Source organism: Microcebus murinus, chromosome X, assembly GCF_040939455.1.
Source record: "Microcebus murinus isolate Inina chromosome X, M.murinus_Inina_mat1.0, whole genome shotgun sequence".
Taxonomy (NCBI): Eukaryota; Metazoa; Chordata; class Mammalia; order Primates; family Cheirogaleidae; genus Microcebus; species Microcebus murinus.
The window spans coordinates 63,630,006-63,653,619 of record NC_134136.1 but is presented as its reverse complement, the minus strand read 5'-3'; the positions used below and the strand labels follow the sequence as shown (position 1 = coordinate 63,653,619).

Sequence of the window (23,614 nt, the reverse complement as noted above, 5' to 3'; positions counted from 1 at the left end):
TGCGGGTCTCAGATGGTCCCACACCCACACACAGACTTTCTGACTAAGCAGGGCCATTCTAACCCCTCCCTGACATCTTCCCCCCCCCCAACCAGAGAACAGAACTTTGACCCCTGCTAACAGCATTGGTGGTGCCTGAGGGCAGGCTTACCCAACCCAGCTCCGCCCAGACTCACTCCCAGACCAGCCCTCACTGAGGTGGAGAATAAGGACACACCTGGAAGTCCCAGGGCCCCAACCACCACCTGAGGCACCAGAGTGCCTCTCCAGAGGAACAAGATTTGGATAAAAGACCCAAAAACAACACTGTAGCCTGTTGCTCTGAGCAAGCGCCACCTACTGACAGGGAAGACATTCGGCACACCCTTTTCAGGCACCTAGTGACTCATCATATAGGGAGTGGTTGAATCTCACCCACAAACACCACCTACTGGCTCAGAAACTAAACAAGGTGTGTCAGTATCCAAACAAAAACCTAAAGTTAAGAAGGAACAACTGATCCAGATGGGAAGAAATCACTGAAGGAACTCTGGAAATATGAAGAACCAAACAGAAAGCACACCCCCAAAGAGGAGCACCAGCTCCTTAGAAATGGACATGAACCAAAATCAGACCACCAAAATGACAGAAGAGGAATTTAAAACATGGATCATAAGAAAATTCAATGACTTGCAAAAACAACTGGATAACCAACACAAACAAAATGCAAAAAGATTCCAGGACCTGGAAGAAAAATTCACTAAAGAAATTGAAACAATGAAGAAAACTCTAACTGAACTCCTGGAAATGAAGAATCAATTCAGGGAACTATAAAACACAGTGGAAACCCTCAAGAACAGGGTAGATCAAACAGAAGAAAGAATCTCAGAGCTTGAAGATAACACCTTCCAATTAAATAAATCAGTCACAGAAATAGAGCAGAGAAACAAGAGAAAAGAGCAAAGCCTGCAAGAGATGTGGGATTATGTGAAGAAACGTAATGTGAGGGTCATAGGATTACCAGAAGGGGAAGAAGACAACACTCAAGGGTTGGACAAGCTATTTGAAGATATAATAGAGGAAAATTTTGCAGGCCTTGCTCAAAATCTCAATATACAAGTTCAAGAAGCTCAAAGGACTCCTGGGAGATTCAATGCAAACAGGAATATGTCACGACACGCAGTCATCAGACTGACCAAAATATCAACTAAAGAGGCCCTTCTATGAGCTGTAAGACAAAAGAAGCAAGTGACATACAAAGGAAAGCCAAACCGAATAACGCCAGACTTCTCTACTGAAACTTTACAAGCAAGGAGAGACTGGGGCCCCATTCTCACTCTTCTGAAACAGAATAATGCCCAGCCTAGAATCTTATTCCCTACAAAACTAAGTTTTGTATATGAAGGAGAAATCAAGACATTCTCAGATAAGCAAAATCTGAGGGAATTCACCAAGACAAGACCAGCCCTTCAAGAAGTACTCAAAACAGTGTTACCCACGGATCAGCACAATAAACACTCACGAATGTAAATCTACTCAAAGCTAAAGATCAAAGCCCAGATACCACAATAGCTCAAGACAGAAAACAAAGCAACAAAGTTCAACCCAACATAATGAACAGAAATCTGCCCCACCTATCAGTTATCTCAATAAATGTGAATGGCCTGAACTCCCCACTCAAGAGACACAGGCTGGCTGAATGGATAAAAAAAACACAAGCCAAGTATCTGCTGCCTTCAGGAAACACATCTAACTTGCAAGGATGCAGTTAGACTAAAAGTAAAGAGCTGGAGAACAATATTTCAAGCAAACAGAAGCCAAACGAAAGCTGGCGTGGCAGTGCTGATTACAGATAACTTAGCTTTTAAATCAACAAAAGTAATAAAAGACAAAGAAGGTCACTATACAATGGTGAAGGGTACAGTTCAACAAGAAGACATAACAATTCTAAATATGTATGTACCCAACATTGGTGCACCCATATTCATAAATCAAATTCTACTTGATCTAAACAAATGGATAAACAACAACATCATAATAGTCGGAGACTTTAACACCCCACTGACAGCACAGGACAGATCCTCCAAACAGAAAATCAACAAAGAAATAATGGACTTAAACAGAACTCTAGAACAAATGGGCCTGACTGACATTAACAGGACATGCTACCCCCAAACCACTGAATATAGATTCTTCTCATCAGCTCATGGGTCATTCTCTAAGATTGACCATATCCTAGGACACAAAGCATGTCTCAAACAATTTAAAAAAATAGAAATTATACCATGTATCTTTTCAGATCATAATGGAATAAAAGTAGAAATCAACCCTAACAGGAACTCTCATTTCTACACAAAGTCATGGAAACTAAACAACTTTCTGCTAAATGATCACTTCATAAATGAGGAAATAAAGATGGAAATCAAAAGATTCTTTGAACTAAATGACAATGGAGAGACAAGTTACCAAAACCTGTGGGACACAGCTAAAGCAGTCCTGAGAGGAAAGTTTATTTCCATAAATCCCTATATCCAAAAGTCGAAAAGATCACAAATAGACAACCTAATGAATCATCTCAAAGAGCTGGGAAAAGAAGAACAGACCGACCCCAAACCCAGCAGAAGAAGTGAAATCATTAAGATCAAATCAGAACTAAATGAAATTGACAACAGGGATACCATACAGAAGATTAATAAAACAAAAAGTTGGTTCTTTGAAAAAATAAACAAAATTGACGCACCTTTGGCTAGACTAATGAAAAGCAGAAAAGAAAAATCCCTAATAAGCTCCATCAGGAACAATAAAGGAGAAATTACAACTGATGCCTCAGAGATACAAGATATAATTTATGAATACTACAAAAACCTCTATGCACACAAACTGGAAAATGTGGAGGAAATGGACAATTTCTTAGAAACATACAGCCTCTCTAGGCTCAACCAGGAAGAAATAGAATTCCTGAACACACCAATATCAAGTACTGAAATTCAAACAGCAATAAAAACCTTCCTAAAAAGAAAAGTCCTGGACCAGATGGTTTCACACCCGAATTTTACCACACCTACAAGGAAGAACTGCTGCCTATCCTGCAGAAATTATTCCACAACATCGAGAAGGATGGAATTCTCCCCACACATTTTATGAAGCGAAAATAATCCTGATACCAAAACCAGGAAAGGATGCAACAAAAAAAGAAAACTACGGACCAATATCCCTTATGAATATAGATGCAAAAATTATCAACAAAATCCTAGCCAATCGAATCCAGGTGCTTGTCAAGAAAATAATCCATCACAACCAAGTGGGCTTAATCCCAGGGATGCAGGGATGGTTCAACATACACAAATCTATAAATGTAGTTAACCACATAAACAGAAGCAAAAACAAAGACCATATGATCCTCTCAATAGACACAGAAAAAGCATTTGACAAAATTCAACACCCTTTTATAATAAGAACACTCAACAAAATAGGCATAGACAGGGCTTACCTAAAAATGCTACAAGCCATATATGACAAATCCACAACCAATATCATACTGAATGGGGAAAAATTGAAAGCATTCCTCCTTAGAACTGGAAAAAGACAAGGTTGCCCACTATCTCCACTTCTATTCAACATAGTGCTGGAAGTCCTTACTACAGCAATCAGACAAGAGAGCGGAATTAAGGGCGTCCAAATGGGAGCAGAAGAGAGCAAACTCTCACTCTTTGCTGATGACATGATATTATACCTAAAAACCCCAAGGATTCAACCAAGAGACTCCTCAAACTGATAAACGAATTTGGTAAAGTCTCAGGATACAAAATCAACACACAGAAATCAGAGGCATTCATATATACGCCAACATTACAAGTGAGAACCAAATCAAAGACTCAATTCCCTTCCAAATAGCAATAAATAAAATAAAGTACCTAGGAATATATTTAACTAAGGAGGTAAAAGACCTCTACAGGGAGAACTATGAAACACTGAAGAAAGAAATAGCAGAGGACGTAAACTGGTGGAAGAATATACCATGCTTATGGGTCAGTAGAATCAACATTGTTAAAATGTCTATACTACCCAAAATGACCTACAGAGTCAATGCAATCTCTATTAAAATACCATCATCATTTTTCATAGATATAGAAAAAATAGCTTTATGCTTCATATGGAACCAGACAAGACCCCGTATAGCAAAATCAATCCTAGGCAATAAAAACAAAATAGGAGGTATCAATTTACCAGCTTTCAAACTATACTACAAGGCTATAGTAATTAAAACAGTGTGGGACTAGGCCGGGCGCTGTGGCTCACGCCTGTAATCCTAGCTCTTGGGAGGCCGAGGCGGGCGGATTGCTCAAGGTCAGGAGTTCAAAACCAGCCTGAGCAAGAGCGAGACCCCGTCTCTACTATAAATAGAAAGAAATCAATTGGCCAACTGATATATATATAAAAAATTAGCCGGGCATGGTGGCACATGCCTGTAGTCCCAGCTACCAGGGAGGCTGAGGCAGAAGGATCGCTCAAGCCCAGGAGTTTGAGGTTGCTGTGAGCTAGGCTGACGCCACGGCACTCACTCTAGCCTGGGCAACAAAGCGAGACTCTGTCTCAAAAAAAAAAAAAAAAAAAAAAAAAAACAGTGTGGGACTGGCAGAAGAACAGGGACATTGACCAGTGGAACAGAACAGAGAACCCAGGTATAAAATCATCCTCATATAGCCAACTAGTGTTCGACAAAGCAAACAAAAACATACACTGGGGAAAAGAATCCTTATTCAATAAATGGTGCTGGGAAAAATGGATAGCCACATGTAGAAGACTGAAATAGGACCCACACCTTTCACCTATCACAAAAATCAACTCACACTGGGTAACAGACTTGAACATTAGGTGTGAAACTATTAGAATTCTAGAGGAAAACATTGGTAATACTCTCCTAGACATTGGCCTACGCAAAGAATTTATGAAGAAGACCCCAAAGGCAATCACAGCAGCAACAAAAATAAATAAATGGGACCTGATCAAATTAAAAAGATTCTGCACAGCCAAAGAAACTGTCAAGAGAGCAAACAGACAACCCACAGAATGGGAGAAAATTTTTGCAAGCTACACATCCGATAAAGGGCTGATAACTAGAATCTATTTAGAACTCAGGAAAATCAACAAGAAAAAAATCAAACAACCCTATCAAAAAATGGGCAAAGGACATGAACAGAAACTTCTCAAAAGAAGACAGAATAATGGCCAATAAACATATGAAAAAATGCTCAATATCTCTAATCATCAAGGAAATGCAAATCAAAACCACAATGAGATATCACTTAACTCCAGTGAGAATGGCCTTTATCAAAAAGTCCCCAAACAATAAATTTTGGAGTGGATGTGGAGAGATAGGAACACTCCTACACTGCTGGTGGGACTGCAAACTAGTTCAACCTCTGTGGAAAGCAATATGGAGATACCTTAAAGAGATATAAGTAGATCTACCATTTGATCCAGCAATTCCACTACTGGGCATCTACCCAAAAGATCAAATGACACTCTACAATGGGACACCTGCACTCGAATGTTTATAGTGACACAATTCACAATTGCAAAGTTGTGGAAACAACCCAAGTGCCCATCAATTCATGAGTGGATTAATAAAATGAGGTATGTGTATACCATGGCGTATTATTCAGCTTTAAGAAACAATGGTTATATAGCACCTCTTGTATTTTCCTGGATAGAGCTGGAACCCATTCTACTAAGTGAAGTATCCCAAGAATGGAAAAACCAGCACCACATGTAGTCACCAGCAAATTGGTATTAATGGATCAACACCTAAGTGGACATATAGGAATAACATTTTATCGGGTGTCGGGCGGGTGGGAGGGGGGAGGAGGGGATGGGTATATACAAACACAGTGAGTGAGATGTGCAACATTTGGAGGATGTTCACGCTTGAAGCTCTGACTCAAGGTGGGAGGGGGCACATGGGCAATATATGTAACCTTAACATTTGTACCCCCATAATATGCTGAAATAAAAAAAAACAAAAATAAAAAAAGCCTTCAAAATATACAGGCCCTATTAAAAAAAGGGAAAAAAAGATTACAAAGAAAAAAAGAGTTAAATTGACTTGGAGCTCTCCAGGAGAAAAATGGCCACTTCTTGTCCAGAAACTCAGGTCTGGGTCAGTGGAGGCTCTGACCAAGGCACAGGATTGACCATGAGTTGAATAGTCCCATGATGCAGCTCTCCTCGGGACAAAGGAAAAAGAGTTTAGGAGACAGGGCGCCCTTAGTCATGGTGCCCTGGGAGCAAGAAGTTTCCTGGTTGGGGTTTCTTGGAGCCACACAGACTGACAGAAAACCCCACAGACCCCACAGTAACACACACACAACCGGCCCCAGGACTCACTGTAACACACACACAACCAGCCCCAGGACTCATGGAAAACTGGAGCTGCTCGTGATGCAACTCCTAATTGCATTCGGTCTGATTTGGATTATACTTCCTAAGAAAATTAATAAATTCAAGCTAGAGATCTATTATGAGGTGGCTATTTATGACAGCATCTAGGATTTGTCATCATGTCAAAACACCCAACATTTGAGAAGTTTGCCACAGACACCGGAGGCTCCCATGGTCATTGGGACGGCCCTGGACAGCTCCTAGCTGGACGATGAGGAGGAAACACAGGGGCAGGGAGGGAGTTCTGGGTGGGGAGTCAGGAGGCCCCAGCCCCAGCCCTGACTCTGCAGCCTCCTCCCAAGTGGCCATGGATACGGCACCCAGCTAGGGGTGGAGGAGACCTCTGGGGCAGCACAGACGGGGCACAGAGCAGGTGCCAATCATGGGAGAACAAAAGTGATGTCGGGGTCCTTTACTCACTAGCTGGGGCCCTTTGGTCACCTACTTTGCCCATCAGAGCCTCAGTTTTGTCTTCTACCAAACAAGGAGGTGGACACATCCTGGGGGTCCAACTATATGCTACCCCCCCCACCTCCCTAAGGGAGTCCCACTCACTCAGTCGCTGCCCCAGCTCTTTGCATAGTTTGCCATCACACATTTATTTGATTGTGTACTCGCTTGGTCCCTGTGTCCCTCCTCAGTCCACCCCCAACTCTCAGCTCCAGGTAGCTGGGCTCTGATTCCCAGCTAACCTCATCACCCAGCCCAGTGCCTGACAAAGTGGACCTTCAATAAATGTGTATTGGATGGGTACATGGAAAGGTCTTGGCCTTGTGTTAATACATAGTAAGTGCTCAATAAATTATAGCTATTAATATGATTACTGCTATTATAAAAAAAAACAAAGTGAGTTATGCTCATAGAAGTGCATCATTGTGGTTTTAATTGGCATTTCTCTGATAAGTAATCATGTTGAGAACATTGTCAAATGGCTTACGCATGGATATCCTCTTTTGTGAGGTGCCTTTTCAAGTCTTTTGCTCATTTTCAAATTGTATTGTTCACCTTTTGCATTTTTATTTGTAGGAGTTCTTTATATATTCTACATACAAGTTATTTTTTTTCTTTTCTTTTTTTAGACACAGTCTCACTCTGTCACTGGGCTAGAGTGCCGTGGCCTCAGCCTAGCTCACAGCAACCTCAAACTCCTGGGCTCAAGCGATCCTCCTGCCTCAGCCTCCCAAGTAGCTGGGACTACAGGCACGTGCCACCATACCCCGCTAATTTTTTTTCTATATATTTTTAGTTGTCCAATTAATTTCTTTCTATTTTTAGTAGAGACAGGGTCTCACTCTTGCTCAGGCTGGTTTTGAACTCCTGACCTTGAGCGATCCACCCTCCTCTGCCTCCAAGAGTGCTAGGATTACAGGCGTGAGCCACCATGCCCGGCCTATTCTACATACAAGTTCTTTATCAGATATATGCATTGAGAATATGGAAACCCAATCTATGGTTTGCTTTTTCACTTTAATTGTGTCTTTTGATTAAGCAAGTTCTTAATAATGTCCACTTTATAAACTTTTTCTTTATGGTTAGTGTATGGTTTCTGGTAGAGAAATATTTTCTTAACTCTCCTGCTTTTAAAAAATCCAATTAAAATATTTTCTTTTCAGAGGGGCCTTGGTTGTTTTGTTTTGTTTTGTTTTTTGTTTCTTGTTTTTTTTTTGTTTTTTTTTTGAGACAGAGTCTTGCTTTGTTGCCCAGGCTAGAGTGAGTGCCGTGGCGTCAGCCTAGCTCACAGCAACCTCAAACTCCTGGGCTCAAGCGATCAGGAGTCACCACGCCTGGCCGGTTGTTTTGTTTTTAACCTGTCCACTTTATAATCAAATGGATCTGATCTCTTCCTATTGTGATTTGCTCATGAAATTAACAAGGTTATAATGACAACAACATCCATTAAACCACATTAAACTTACTCAAAGCAAGGCTATATCAACTTACCGAAAAGCTATGTATGTCACCATTGCAATTCCCAGGAAAATGGAGGAGATTCCACATCCAGTGTATGTTATAAGCACTAATATCTGTTCATTCACTGCATCCACTGTAGACCTGGATACATCCTAGGGAACACAATATGTTGTATTTTAAACAATTACCAGAGCAAGGTTATGGCAAAATGCTTCCAGTGCTCACTAACAAGAAGTTCCCAGGATATAAAACATCTCTGCTACAGAGCTTTATAAAACCAGATTATGTGAATGGATGTATGCAGGACCATATATTGTTTGCTGAGTATGCCTAGTGCAACTTACTGTGTATATGACATGGAGAGCCCTCAACAGCATTAGAAGAACATTTAGTCCTTGGTTTCATTGTCATTAACATGTTCCACATTTAAAAACATAACCAAGCTAATAGATGTGAATTGGGGATTCAAAGTGAATCATTATCTGAATTGAGTGTCCCAAAACACTCCACAGAACATCAAAAAAATGTTCCTTTTCCTTAGACCTTAAATGATTCTCATAAAATTAAGAGACAAAATGGACCTTAGAGATCACATAGTCCAGTAATTTTTTTAATTGCGAACCATAAAAGACCTGAAATGACATGCAAAATTATTTGAACATATGTGTACTAGTCTGGGAAGAGGGCCTATAGCTTTCATCAGATGGTTATAGAGATTCATGACTCATAAAAAGTTCAGAAGCCTTGGTCTACTCTGGTGGTAGTTCTCAACTGGGAGCTATTTTGCCCGTCTCCCAGGGACATTTGGCAATGTCTGGAGACATTTTTGGTTAGCACAACTAAGGAAGGTGCTACTGGCATCTAGTGGGGAGAGACCAGGGATGCTGCTAAACATCCTACAGTGCACTGAACAGCCTCCATAACAAAGAATTCTTTCTTCAGAATAGCAATAATGCCAAGGTTGGGAAACCCTAGTCTGCTCCAGTCATTCACATTTCAGAAGAAAAATATGAGGTCCAAACAAGTTAAACAACCTAACCAAGATCACATAGCTAGTTACTGACAGAGCTGGAACACAAACTCTGGTCTTTTGACTCCTACTGTAATGTTCTAGCCAATTTGGAAGAAGCTAAAAAAAAATTCTTAAAATTCAACAAGTATCAATTGAGCACCTGTTTGTTGAATAGATATATTTTTTAAAAAAATAAAGAAATATAAAAGAAAGCCTCAGCCCTCAAAGAGCTTACAATTAGTTGGAGAAACAGCTCACATACAACACATTCAGATAACACTATATAATAAAGTAACTTAAAAGAACTAAGAAAGTATTCTTGGGTACAGAAGGGACACATTTGAGAGCCATTTGTAAGGAAAACTCAGTGAGTCCCTATTGTCCTCCCTAAATTTAAAAATGTGAGCAATCAGACCTTTTAATCCAAAAATTCTACTTCCATCAACTTAACCTACAGGAATACTTTCACAAGTGTTTGAAGACAAATGAGTAAGAATGTGTATTACAGCAATGTTCATAATTTATAAAACTGTCAATAGCTAAAATGTCCACCTATCAGGGATTGGTTAAATTCATTGTGTTAAATCCACATAATAGTACATTATAAAGGTTTATTAAAACATTGAAGTAGATGGATACATATTTGCTAATATATATTTTAGGTGAAAAAAAAACAAGTGGTAAAAACAGTATGAATAATTTGATCCCATTTTTACAAAACAAAAACACATATTAGTATACACATAGGAAAATAATCTAAATGAATATACATACCAGATTGATAAAGGTGGTGATTTCTTGGGAGGGAGATTACAGGGACCTTTTTAATTTGAGAAGCGGGCATTCATTTTATAAGGAGAAAATAAATAAATATTTATCTCAATCTGTTCTACTTTGGGTAAACAAAGTGTGGCGGGGGGGAGGGGGCTTTTTTTCATTCACATACCATTTTTCCATAACTTAGTTCACACATATATTACTAGTCCATAATCTAATAAAAGTTGTCAAAATTCTATTAAGGAGTGATTAAGAGACAACTCACCATTAAGACTCCAAAATGGGTGAGGTGGTCACACTGACAGATTGTGTAATTTACGTTTGTTTCTTTTACTTCACAGCCTGATGAATTCCATCCACCTAGCCCATCTGCAGGAGACAGAAGGAAATTTCAAAACAATTTTGTTTTTCTCAGAAATGTTTAATTTTTCATTGTATGCACCATTCAAATGTGTGTTATAATTAGCATTGTTTGTTAAGATAGCAAGATAGGAATATAATTAAATACTGAAGTCTAATAGACTAAATTGACTTTGAGGGGACTTCATCAATGACATAACTTCTTTGGCTCTCACTTTTCCTGTTCTTGTACCATACCTCTACAGATTAGAACAGACTTTAATCATGAACAATCATGGTGGTCCTGCCACCATGCTGGAGTGACAGAGTAAGGACTGCTTTTTGTTTCTTTAAATAGTCAACAAATAGGGAATACGCAGATTTAGAATTTTTTTGAAGGACATGGACCTGCGAAATATAGGCTGACACTTGAGCCTACTTGGAAGGACTGGAATAGACATCTGAAACAACAGGTTTAACCCAGAATTCAAATAGTCTCAAGTGCTTTGCACCTGAGCCAGGTCATGATCTGGAGCTCCTCAGAGCCAAGTAGAGCCTCTGGTCTACTTGACATCTGACTAGTTTCTCATGAGCATACTCAGGATTCCAGAACCAACATTCATACATACATAACCTATAGATCTTGGGTACTAGACCAAATTTAGAGTAGAACTTCCAGGGTGGCACTAGACCAGAGAGAGGGGTTATCCCAGGGCAGGCAGCTAAGTATGGTCAAAATTTGTCCATCTGGGATAATTCCATAAATTCAAGAGGTTCTGAATACACTAGGCAATGGGGCAAGTGTGAAGTGTGACCTGGGAAAAGCTCAGCAATTTGCATTAATTAACACTGAGGTCAACTTATTGAGGCTATGTGGGACAAAGCTCATCACTTTACAAGATTCTTTTCATGGGAGACTTGGGGGTGGGGCGGGGGACCAGGAAAGGACAGTTATCTCTGTCAGAAAGAAGTAGTATTCCTACACTCCAGGGAGCTGAATGGGAAAAGAATGTCCCTTTTCTCCCAGAATTCCAAGGATATTGGAAAAGTGAAAATTCCTAGGCAGAGCTTCCATAGGTAGAAGGACTCCTCACAGAGCCAACCCTAGCATTCCAGGGGAAATCCATTCTGCATGGGAATTCTCTGAGTTTTGGAGATATCCCTGGAGATTCCAGTAAAGATGGCAAGCCTAAGAGGAACCTATTCAGCAATAACCATCCCCAACCTCTTCTCTTCCTGTCTCTCCCCTAAGACTCATAGTTATCCAAGCAAGAAGGGCCTTTAGAGACCAACCAAGAAGTCTCCTCTCCTCAATGAAAAGATTAAAAAATTGGAGCCCAGAGAGTGTAAATGGCCCCTACTCAAGGTCAGTTAGTCTAGAAGGAGGTAAAGAGAAAGAGGGGAAGGAGATAGTAGACTTTGCAAAGTGTACTAAAGCACAGATGAAGAGCCAGGTGCTCCTTCCTCAATTTTCTTCAAACAGCTCAAGGCTACTCTGCACTGGGCCTTCCAGACTTCTTTCTTCCAATTTTCCTTACCCCAGAGTTGTGTGATTCTTCTGATTTCCCAAATAAATTTCTTAATAAAAAGGAAGGTTTTTTTAATTCCTGTGCCCTAATTTGATATAAAAATCATATTCTATATCTTGGTCATTCAGAGTACTCTTTAGGGTCTGATAAGATAGTGGCTTTGTACAACTTTCTCCCACTTCACTGTCAAATGGGAAAATGGTCTAGGACAAAGTCAAGCATGCTAAAAAAAATACTTACTGTTATTCTCAAAATCCCAAAAGGCACAATGAACTTCATGATAATTCTGGAGAAAAAGAAATTAGAGGTACACAGCTTTTCTTGTGATAGTTACCACACTGTGAAAAATACACAGAAGTGTTTTCTTCTCGATATTTTTTCAAACAGTACACACACACTTGCACACACACACGCACTTGCACACACTGACTCAGACCATTTGTGAATTGGTTTTAAGATTCACTCCATCTAACTCTGGGTTTACAAGTGAGAAAACAGTATGTCACTGCATGATGATCTGGTATGTGCCTTTTTTTTTTTTTTTTTTTTTGAGACAGAGTCACACTCTGTTGCCCGGGCTACAGTGCCGTGGCCTCAGCCTAGCTCACAGCAACCTCAAACTCCTAGGCTCAAGCAATCCTCCTGCCTCAGCCTCCCGAATAGCTGGGACTACAGGCATGTGCCACCATGCCTGGCTAATTTTTTCTATATATATTTTAGTAGGCCAATTAATTTCTTTCTATTTTTAGTAGAGACAGGGTCTTGCTCTTGCTCAGGCTGGTTTCAAACTCCTGACCTTGAGAGATAGGATTCCAGTGAGCCACTGTGCTGGGCCTGGTATGTGTCCTTTAAAATATCTGGTAGCATTGAAATTTGCCATGCTTTCCTGGTACAAGGTCCAGGAAGAGGCTGTGCATAGTCAGTATAAGACTCATATGTGATACGTGTTCTTTATGGACCTCTGGCATTTGGGGCTCATAGCTGAGATCAAACCTTATGAACACAAGGTTGAGCTGCCTCCTCATTAGGTCTATTGAGTGTTCCTAAGGCTTCACCAGTTCTCATAATCTCCAAGAAACTGGAGGCATGGGCTATTAGTTACTAGGGAAGATTGAAGAGCTGTAGCCCCAGCCTGAACTGTGAGCTGTTACCTACCATGTATCATTTGATATCTGTTTTTTTTTTTTTTTTTTTTTTTTTGAGACAGAGTCTCACTTTGTTGTCCAGGCTAGAGTGAGTGCCGTGGCGTCAGCCTAGCTCACAGCAACCTCAAACTCCTGGGCTCAAGCGATCCTCCTGCCTCAGCCTCCCGAGTAGCTGGGACTACAGGCATGCGCCACCATGCCCGGCTAATTTTTTATATATATATATCAGTTGGCCAATTAATTTCTTTCTATTTATAGTAGAGACGGGGTCTCGCTCTTGCTCAGGCTGGTTTTGAACTCCTGACCTTGAGCAATCCGCCCGCCTCGGCCTCCCAAGAGCTAGGATTACAGGCGTGAGCCACAGCGCCCGGCCTTGATATCTGTTTTTTAAATTCTCTCTCTCTCTTTCTTCTCTCCTTCCCTTCTAGAACCAAGATGCAGTGAAAAATATGCTGAACTATACGATCTTTTATATTGAGAAGTAAGGAAGCCATTGAGATGTTACACTGGATATACAATAACATCAAAGAATGGAATTCATTCTTATATGAAGGCTAAATTTAATTATTTTGCAATATATCCCTGATGTTATGCCATATGACTATGGTTTTAGTCCTTTGGTGATAATTAATACACATTTAATTTTCTTTATGGAAATTGAAAGAATACAAATGTTCAATTGTTTTGACTGAAGTTTGCCTCATTCAAAAATAAATGGAATAGGCCGGGCGCGGTGGCTCACGCCTGTAATCCTAGCACTTTGGGAGGCCGAGGCGGGCGGATCGCTCAAGGTCAGGAGTTTGAAACCAGCCTGAGCGAGACCCCATCTCTACCAAAAATAGAAAGAAATTAATTGACCAACTAAAAATATATATACAAAAAATTAGCCGGGCATGGTGGCGCATGCCTATAGTCCCAGCTACTCGGGAGGCTGAGGCAGTAGGATCGCTGAGCCCAGGAGATTGAGGTTGCTGTGAGCCAGGCTGATGCCACGGCACTCACTCTAGCCTGGGCAACAAAGTGAGACTCTGTCTCAAAAAAAAAAAATAATAAAAAAAAAAAATAAATGGAATTAAATGTTATTTAGTGTGATGGGACAACCAAAAAATCCACCTGTCCCCAGTCACTCTTCTACCAGTCTGTCACAGTGCTAAAATGCTCACCACCCCTTTAGGATAAGGCATTATTTCTAGAAGGTTCCAATTATAACACACCTCTGTTACCTGAAATGGAACATTCTTCATTAAGTCTTAGAATCATATCTATTAATGAGCCAATTATTCTTAACAGAAAAATCATGGAGGGGTCCTGAGGCCATTTTATTCTGCAATGAAAATAGACATGTTACCTGGTTTCCTTCAATATGCTGCAGAGTGATAACCACAGGGTCAGCCAAGTTTTGAATGGACATATCTGAAATGCTGGCACTGACAACATATGTGGTTAATGCTTTAGTGAAGTTTTTGGTCTGTAGATGAAACACAGAGGAGTTTATGTCCTAAATTCCTAATTTTCATATAAATAATCAACCTAGAATTGTGAAGTGCTACACACAGTATTAGGCATAGAAATGTGGAAAATAAATTGCAAGCTAAGAATATATTTTATTTCTTTCTTTTTCTTCTTTTTTTTATTGAGACAGTCTCAGTGTATTGCCCCAGGTAGAGTGAAGTGGCCTGATCATAACTCACAGCAACCTCAAACTCCTGGGCTCAAGCAATCCTACTGCCTCAGCTTCCTAAGAAGCTGGGACTACAGGCACGCTCCATGACAACCAACTAATTTTTCTATTTTTAGTCGAGACGGGGGTCTCGCTCTTGCTCAGGCTGGTCTCGAACTCCTGAGCTCAAGCAATCCTCCCGCTGCAGCTTCCCAGAATGCTAGGATTACAGGCGTGAGTCACTGCACCCGGCCTAAGAATACATTTTTGGAGGTCATTCAGTTCGTCTCTTGTCTTCACATAAAGTCTCTATTATACCAAGCTAGAATAATTCATTAATCCATCCATGCATTCAAATATCTATCCAACAAGCATTGGCTTTGCACCCACTACTCAGTACTACACTAGCAACAAAATGAAACTATTCTCTATTTTGATACCCCTCTTGACCCTGACATTTCACAAGTTATCCTGGTTCTAACCCTCAGCCATATTTACTTACTGTTAAGGAGCTCCTTCTTATAAGGATTCTAAATCTATCATGGGTAAGTTATAAACCACTTTCTGCTCTATCCTCAGTGGAGATAGAAGCACGTTAATCAACATCCAGCTTAAAACAAGTGTCTGAGGACCGTCATCTCCTGCCTAGGAGACTATGAGCTCTGAGGCCAGAGCCCAAGCATTACATTCTGGCATTCCCCACACAGCCTAGCACACAGCTGGTATTTTATCCTGTGCCCACGGTAAGCCAGTTACTTTGCTATGTGCTTTTCACACACATACTATCTTCAGTCCTCAATGAAATCATATAGGCATTTTTCACGTAAACTGAGGCTTGGAAAGGCTCAATATCCATATGGACAAAGGTCACACAGCTAGTGAATAACAGTGCACAGTTGCTTAATAAATCTTAGTTTAAAGGCAACAAAGTAGAATGTACCTATTGAGATGTGGGGCTTGCTAATTAACAGTGCCAAAGTACCTAAGGCCACGGCTCCAGGAAGCAAGCTAGCTGAGAGGCTGACTCTTGCGGGGCACACATGCAAAAAACAGAGATAGAGCTGGTGGTACCAGACAGGAGAGAAAGGAAGAAAATCCTCTGAGGTCTTGCCAAAAAAAGCCTAGAGGAAGTGAGCCCACATGACGTTCCTTGGAAAGCCTGCCAGGCCACTTTTAGAAGATGCCAGGGCTTCTTATTTCTGAAGAAATGGTACACAGTCCTCACTCCCTACCCCACCTGAACCCTTACAGCCACTGATACCTGGTAATGGTGAATATAGCCTGAGGCTCCACCAGGAAGCTACTCACTTCCTGTTTCTGACCTCTTCTCTTCATCCAAAGCCAGCTTGAGGGGGCATTGCTCCCTTTCCAGCAGAATTTGCCTCAGACAACCTGATGTACAGGTGGGTCAGCAGCAAGATATAGTGGAAAGGGCCCTGCTGACACTTGAAAGGCCAAGTGCTAGCCAGAGCTCTCTTGTGCCTCTCAAGTCCCTCCCTGTTCTGGGCCATTGGTGACATGAGGAAATAGGGTGGACTAGATGATATCTAATGACCCTCCCAACTTGCTCTAAGAGACACAGTTTTCTGGCCTTCTGAAAAGGCCAAAAGAGGAGACACACACAATGACCCAGACTTAATTAACCTGTCCTCTGGCTTCATTTCCATTACCCACAATATGGTGGCCATGCTGGGAAAGGAACTAAGCCATTCCTCAGTCCCCCACCCTTTGCACTCTAGTGTCAAGTTGTACCTTTTATACCTCTGAACCTGTTACCTCTGCTTGAAACCCTCCTCCCTCCTTCTCTTCATCCTCTTTCATCTTCTAGCCCCTATTCAATTCTCAGGGCTTGGCTGAGACCTTTCTTACACTGGGCCTTTCCTGAGCTGCACACAAGGGTAGGTGCCCTCTTCTGAGCTCCCAGAGCCTTTGTGCCATATTGTGCCTGCCGAGTGCCTCAGTGCCTGTCCCTCTCCTTGAGAACTGCAGCTAGTGGAGTAGTGGAGGAGGAGGTACATGTTGTCCAACAGTGGTGTCTTATCAACAATTTCTAAGATAATATGTTATAGTGACTGTTAAGATTTTGATCAAAAGATGTTAGAGGAAGCCATGAAAGCAAGGCTGCAATACTCAGAGACTCAATTTCATGTGCGCTCTGATTGCTGTCTTCCCAACAACTAGATGACACAGAGTAGCCTGAAGGAATGAGCCTTTTGTTAAGCAGAGACCTAAGATAGCATAGTAAAAATAATAGCAGTGCAAACACTTACACAGTGCTTTATTACATGCCAAGCACTACTGTAAGTACTTTAAATATACTAACTTCTTTAATCCTGCAATAGTTGTATTAGATGCTGTTATTACCTTATGTTGCAGAGGAGGAAACTAAGGCACATGGAGGTTGGATAACTCGCCCCAGGTCACACAGGTAGAAAATGGCATAGCCAGCTTTAAATTCAGCCAGCCTGACCCTGAATCGACGCTCTTCAGCATCACATCATACCACCTCTGTTTCATAGCAGGTGGGGACTGGAGCCCTCAGAGAAGGCTCTGTGGAGGAAGTGGGAAGTAGTAACATATGCCTGCTGGCAGATGTCCTACTGGACATCACCCAGCTTCAAATAAATTGGCCCCAAAAAGTGGACATTTTGGCTTTGAGGAGCCAGGGGAGATTTGAGAAGAAAGCACTAACAAGCTGAAACTGCATTTCATCAGGAGAACTTGCTGTTCTTTTATGGCTTTGAAACATCTTGAGGCCTCTGCTTGGTCACCAAATAATGCTTAAGGTCTCCTCCAAAGCTGAGGAGCTGTGAAAATTAAAAACTGCAGAACATCATTAAAGTAGATGTTGATTCATGTTAAGGGCCAGGGGTTGTGCTGGAAAACTTGCGAAAGCAATCAGAGAGAAGATTCTAAAATAAACGGAACATCAAGCAAATAGCAAGAGTTCATAATTACAATGAGTCACCATGTATCAGCTTATCACAGTTACCAGAGGCAAGAACTTACCTTAAAAAGTGAAGTTTGGCCAAAGAAACTAAACAAGATGGTCTGTAAGTTGTTCAGAAGAAGTCTCTTGGCCAATGATTTAGGCAAATATATGGAAGCCAAAGTCCTCCCCAGAGGGACATCACCTAGGTGTATCTGCCAAGAAAAGGGATAAAATAAAAACTGGAGTCTTCAGTCATCAGAGGGAAGTTCTGCCCACCTCTCACCTCAGTCCAACCCCAGAGTATCATGCAGAGGGCTGAAAGGTGGAAATTAGTTCCATAAGGTTTAATACACCTTTTGTGTACACACACACACACACACACACACACACACACACACACACACTTGGAATCACAGGCCAAGAGATGATCCTGGTACACATAGACACAGACACCCCCCACACTTTTCCCTTTCTAAGCATATCCCTGAGGTTCTTTCCCTTTAACCTGCTTCCATCTGAATAATCATAGAGGTGGGAAGGACAATAACAAGTTCAGCCATTTGGCTGATTCTCAGAAATAAAGGACAGTATTGGAAATCATGCCACCTTCCCCATATGGTGAAAGGGGCAAAAACAAAACAACAACAAAAAACACAATATAATGGCATTAGGTACTTGCTCCATAGTTTATTGAGCAATGTTTTTGTTAAAAAGGAGGGCAGGGAAGTGAGGCATTAGCTCTTGGGAATTCTACTAGAGATCCACTGCTATGGTTTGAATGTGTTCCCCAAAAAGCATGTGTTGGAAACATAATCCTCAATGCAACGGTGTTGGGAGATGGGGGTTTAATGGGAGGTGTTTGTGTAACAATGGCTTCACACTCATAAATGGATAAATGCCAATTATAAAAGGACTTGAGGCTGCAAGTTCAGTTTCTTGCTCTCTCTCACCCTCTCTTGGCTTTTCCGCCATAGCATGATGCAGCAAGAAGGCCCTCACCAGATGCTGACCCCAGGATCTTAGACTTAGACCAGCCTCCAGAACCACAAGCCAATAAATTTATGTTCATTATAAATTACCCAGTCTGTGACATTGTTATAGCAGCACAAAATGGACCAAGACACCTAGTATCAGAAGTATTTGATGATTTGATTGGTAATAGTATTTGACAAATGCTAGAATATTTTTGAGAGTGAAAGTGGGCTTTACTGACAATTACACTATGACCAGAGTCATAAACCTGGACTCTCCCAGACAGGGTATATGGGCACAATTACCTGCATTTTCTCATTTAATCTCTCTATGGACCCTGAGAGGTACATTGTATTATGACATCAGGAAATAAAGACTTAGATTGATTAAGTGACTTGCCTAGGATCACACATATAGTGGTTGAAAAAGATGTATGTGATTTTGGGCCCACAGTTTTTCTATTATCCATGCTTCCTCTCAAGTTGCAATCATCTAGTTTGGTTTATAATGGGGAAGTGAAAGTTTATACTTCTAAAAATGACCTGTAGACCCAAAAGCCATTATGGCTCTTCTCTTAGCACAATGAACTCTTCTAGGGCAATCAGGTACCATAGAAAGGTCATGATTTAGCTTCAACACGTAAGCAGTTTGGTATCAAGAATGCAATTGGAGTTGGTTGGTTTGTTTCTCCACCAAGATTTATAAAAGAAAACACCATATGTAAACAAAATACATTGGGAAGTCAATATCTATTTCAGTATGGCTAAGCAGCTCTTAATAAACTCAACCCTCTTTCACATAACAATGACTTGAAGGCATTGGAAAATGAACAAAAGCAGGCAAATTCTGGAGAAGAGTAGGTACTTGGAAAAGGTAACTGACAAGATGAGTTACCTGTTTTTACAGCTTATAGCCTGATGGTAGGCTGAAACTAATGCTATGAAGGACACCTAAAACTCAGATGGAAAACCTACAGTCTTTCTGGAATGAAGAACCAGAAAACAAAGGTCAGGGCAACCACAGCCACTGGAATGTGGGGGCGGGGCAAGGGAGAGGTGGAACATCTGAAGTGGAGAGAGCAGAGATGGAGAGCTAACAATCTGAGTATAAATTCTACCCAAATATTTGCTAACCTCAGAACAACAATATGCAAAGAACAGACTCCAACTAAGGATAAAGGAACATAACTGAGATTTGAACTGCCAACCAAGAGATGGAGTTTAGAGTTTATTTCAACCAAGTTAATTGCCCGATATAACAAAAATCCATAGCCTTCTGAGGAATATAGTAGAATCTTCAGTGTTTACAATATAATATTCAAAAATTCCAGGACATAATGCAAATTTACTCGATATGTGAAGAAAGAAAAAATATGGCCTATTTTCAAGTGAAAAGACAGTCAATGGAGATTAACCTTGAGATGACTCAGATATTAGAATTAGCAGACAAGGATTTTAAAGCAGCTAATACAACTATGATCAGGTATCAAAAGAAAATACGCTTGCAATTAATGCAAAGGGAGGAAATAGCAGTAGAGAAACAGAAACAAGCAAAACGAAAATTCTAGAATTTTGAATATATTAGAATTTTTAAAAAATCAATTTTATTATGCATATTTAAGGTATATAAAATGATGTTATAGGATACATATAAACTGTAAAACGTTTACTATAGTGAAGCAAATTAACATATCCATCATCTCACATAGTTACCCATTTTTTTGTGTTTTTGTGGCAAGAACAGCTAAAATCTACTCATTTAACATGAATTCCAAATACAGCACAATTTAAAAAATTGCACAGGATGAGTTCAATAGTAACATGAAGATGACAGATGTTTGCAAAGTTAAAGACAGATCAATAGAAACTATCCCATGAGAAAAATAGATAGTGAGGTGAATACAAGCATGAACAGTCTCAGGGACCTGTGGGGCAGTATCAGAAGGTTTTATATACATGTAATTGGAGTCTCAAAAGAAAAGGATAGAGAATGGTGAGGAAACAGTGTTCAAAGAAATAATGGGGAAATTTCCCGAATTCAGTGAAAAACAAATTTGCATATTCAAGAATCTCAGCAAACTCCAAACAGGATAAGTACAAAGAAAAAGATGCCTAGGCACATAATAGTCAAACTACAGAAAATCAAAGAAAATATTAAAAGCAGCCATAGAAAAATGATGTATTATATATTATATACAGAGAAACAAAAATTCAAATGATTACTGATTTCTTTTCAGAAAACATGGAGGCCAGAAGAGAGCAGACTAACACTTTAAAATGTTGAAGTGGGCAGGGGGGACCCTGCCAATCCAGAATTCTATAGCAAGCAAAAGTATCCTTCAAACATAAAGACAAAATAAAGACATTTTTAGATAAATGAAAACTAAGAAAATTCATGATCATCAGACCTGCACTACAATAAATGCTAAGTGAATCTCTTCAAGCCAAAGGGAAATAATACCAAATAGAATTCTGACCTTCAGAAAGAAATGAAAAGCATCAAAAATGAATGAATATCTAGGTAAATATAAAAGGCTATTTTTTCTCAATTTCTTTAAGACACATAGGACTTTTTAAAGCAATGTTTATAACATTATCTTGTGGGGTTTATGTTCTGCATAGGCAAAAAATATGTATGACAACTACAGCATAAAGAACAGAAGGTATAAATGGACATATATGATTCAAAGTTTCTACATTTTACATGAAGCAGTACAATATTAACCCTAAATTGACTCTAAAAATATAAGAATGTATATTGTGATCTCTAGAGCAACCATTAAGAAAACAATGCAAATAGACAATTTAAGGAGTCTGTAAACAATTAAAATGTAATTGTAATAAATATTAAAATAAAGCAAAAGAGAACAGGAAAAAAGGAACAGAGGAATAAAAAACAGAGACAGATAGAAAATAAAATAAATTGATAGTCCTAAATCCATCCATATCAATAATTGCATTTAATGTTAAAAAACTACACACTCCAATTAAAAGGCAGATATTATCAGGATAGATAAAAAAGAAAACACAAACTATATGCTACCTATAACAGGTCCACTTTAAATATGAAGACACAGATGGTTTGAAGTCAAGTTAATGCAAATTCTACATATATATATAAATATATACATTACCATAAGAAGGATGGAATGACTATATTAAAAACAGATAAAATAGACTGTAAGATAGAGTATCAATAGAGATAAAGAGGGATATTTCATAATGACAAAAGGTTAGTGGCAGGATTAGTATTAGGAAGACAAAACAAGAGCCGGGCGCGGTGGCTCACGCCTGTAATCCTAGCCCTCTGGGAGGCTGAGGCGGGCGGATTGCTCGAGGTCAGGAGTTCGAAACCAGCCTGAGCAAGAGCGAGACCCCGTCTCTACTATAAATAGAAAGAAATTAATTGGCCAACTAATATATATATAAAATTAGCCGGGCATGGTGGCGCATGCCTGTAGTCCCAGCTACTCGGGAGGCTGAGGCAGCAGGATTGCTTGAGCCCAGGAGTTTGAGGTTGCTGTGAGCTAGGCTGACGCCACGGCACTCACTCTAGCCTGGGCAACAAGCGAGACTCTGTCTCAAAAAAAAAAAAAAAAAAAAAAAAAAAGGAAGACAAAACAACATAAATATATATACACTTAATAAAAGAAGTCCCAAAATAAACAAAGCAAAATTTGACAGGACTAAAGGGAGAAATAGATAATTTCACAAAGTTAGAGATTTTAATACCCTTCTCAACTAAGAAACAACTAGGAAAAAATCAATAAAGATAAAGATAGGCTGGGCGCGGTGCCTTACGCCTGTAGTCCTAGCACTTTGGGAGACCTAGGCAGGAGGATCACTTGAGCCCAGGAGGTTGAGACCAGCCTGAACAAGAGTGAGACCTGTCTCTACAAAAAATAGAAAAGTTAGCTGGGCCTGGTGGTGTGCACCTGTAGTCCCAGCTACTCGGGAGGCTCAGGCAGAATTGCTTGAGCCCAGGAGTTTGCGGTTGCTGTGAGCTATGATGACACCACTGCACTCTAGCCCCTGCAACACAGTGAGACCCTTGTCCCCCACCCCATAAAAAGACAAGGACAATCTGAACAATACTATTAGCTACCTTGACCTAATTGATAGTTTATACAACAATTGTAGAATATACATTTTTTTTTCAAGTGCACATGAAGCACTCACCAAAATAGATCACTAGGCCACAAGACAAGTTTCAATAAATTTAAATGGACTGAAATTATACTAAGTATTTTCTGTGACCAGAAATAAATAAGATACCAATATGATATCTTAGCCTTAAATATTTGGAATTTTAAAAACACACTCTTAAATAGTCCACAGATTAAAGAAGAAAGTAGAAAATATTTTGAAATGACAGATAATTAAAATATAACCTATAAAAATTTGCAGACTATAGCTAAAGCAGTGCTTAGAAAGATATTTACAGCTTTTTATGATTATGTTAGAAAAGAAGATAGGTCTAAAATCAATGGCCTATGGATTCACATTAAGAAGCTAGGTAGAGAAGAGAAAAGTAAACTCAAAGTAAGTACAAGGAAGGAAATACTGAAGATAAAATCAGCTATCAACAAAGTAAAAAAACAAACAATAGGGAAAATTAAAGACTAAAAGTTGGCTGTTGGAAAAGATCAACAAAGTTGAAAAATCCCTAGTTATACTGATCAAGAAAAAAAGAGCAAGAAAAGAAATTATCAATATTGGGCATGAAAGAGGGCTTATCACTATAAATCAGTAGTTGACAAACTCATAAGCAGGTCACATGCTACCCAAGGCCTGTTTTTGTATTGTCCCCAGCTAAGAATAGATTTTACATATCATTTTTGGTTTTTTGTTTTTGTTTTTTCTTTTGGTAATAGATTTATCGAGATTTAATTCACATACCGTACAATTCACCCATTTA

General features: G+C 39.8%; 1 protein-coding gene across 1 annotated transcript in view; it reads right to left on the bottom strand.

Moving 5' to 3' along the window:
- Window positions 1-23,614, bottom strand: part of ADGRG4 (adhesion G protein-coupled receptor G4) — a 121,267-nt gene that overhangs the window by 18,519 nt on the left and 79,134 nt on the right. The window contains exons 13-17 of the mRNA XM_075999151.1: window positions 17,803-17,937; window positions 14,482-14,601; window positions 12,229-12,274; window positions 10,386-10,489; window positions 8,362-8,483 (exon numbers count right to left, since the gene is read on the bottom strand). Of these exons, the coding sequence (XP_075855266.1) occupies window positions 8,362-8,483; window positions 10,386-10,489; window positions 12,229-12,274; window positions 14,482-14,601; window positions 17,803-17,937 (527 nt within the window). The remainder of the gene's footprint in view (window positions 1-8,361; window positions 8,484-10,385; window positions 10,490-12,228; window positions 12,275-14,481; window positions 14,602-17,802; window positions 17,938-23,614) is intronic.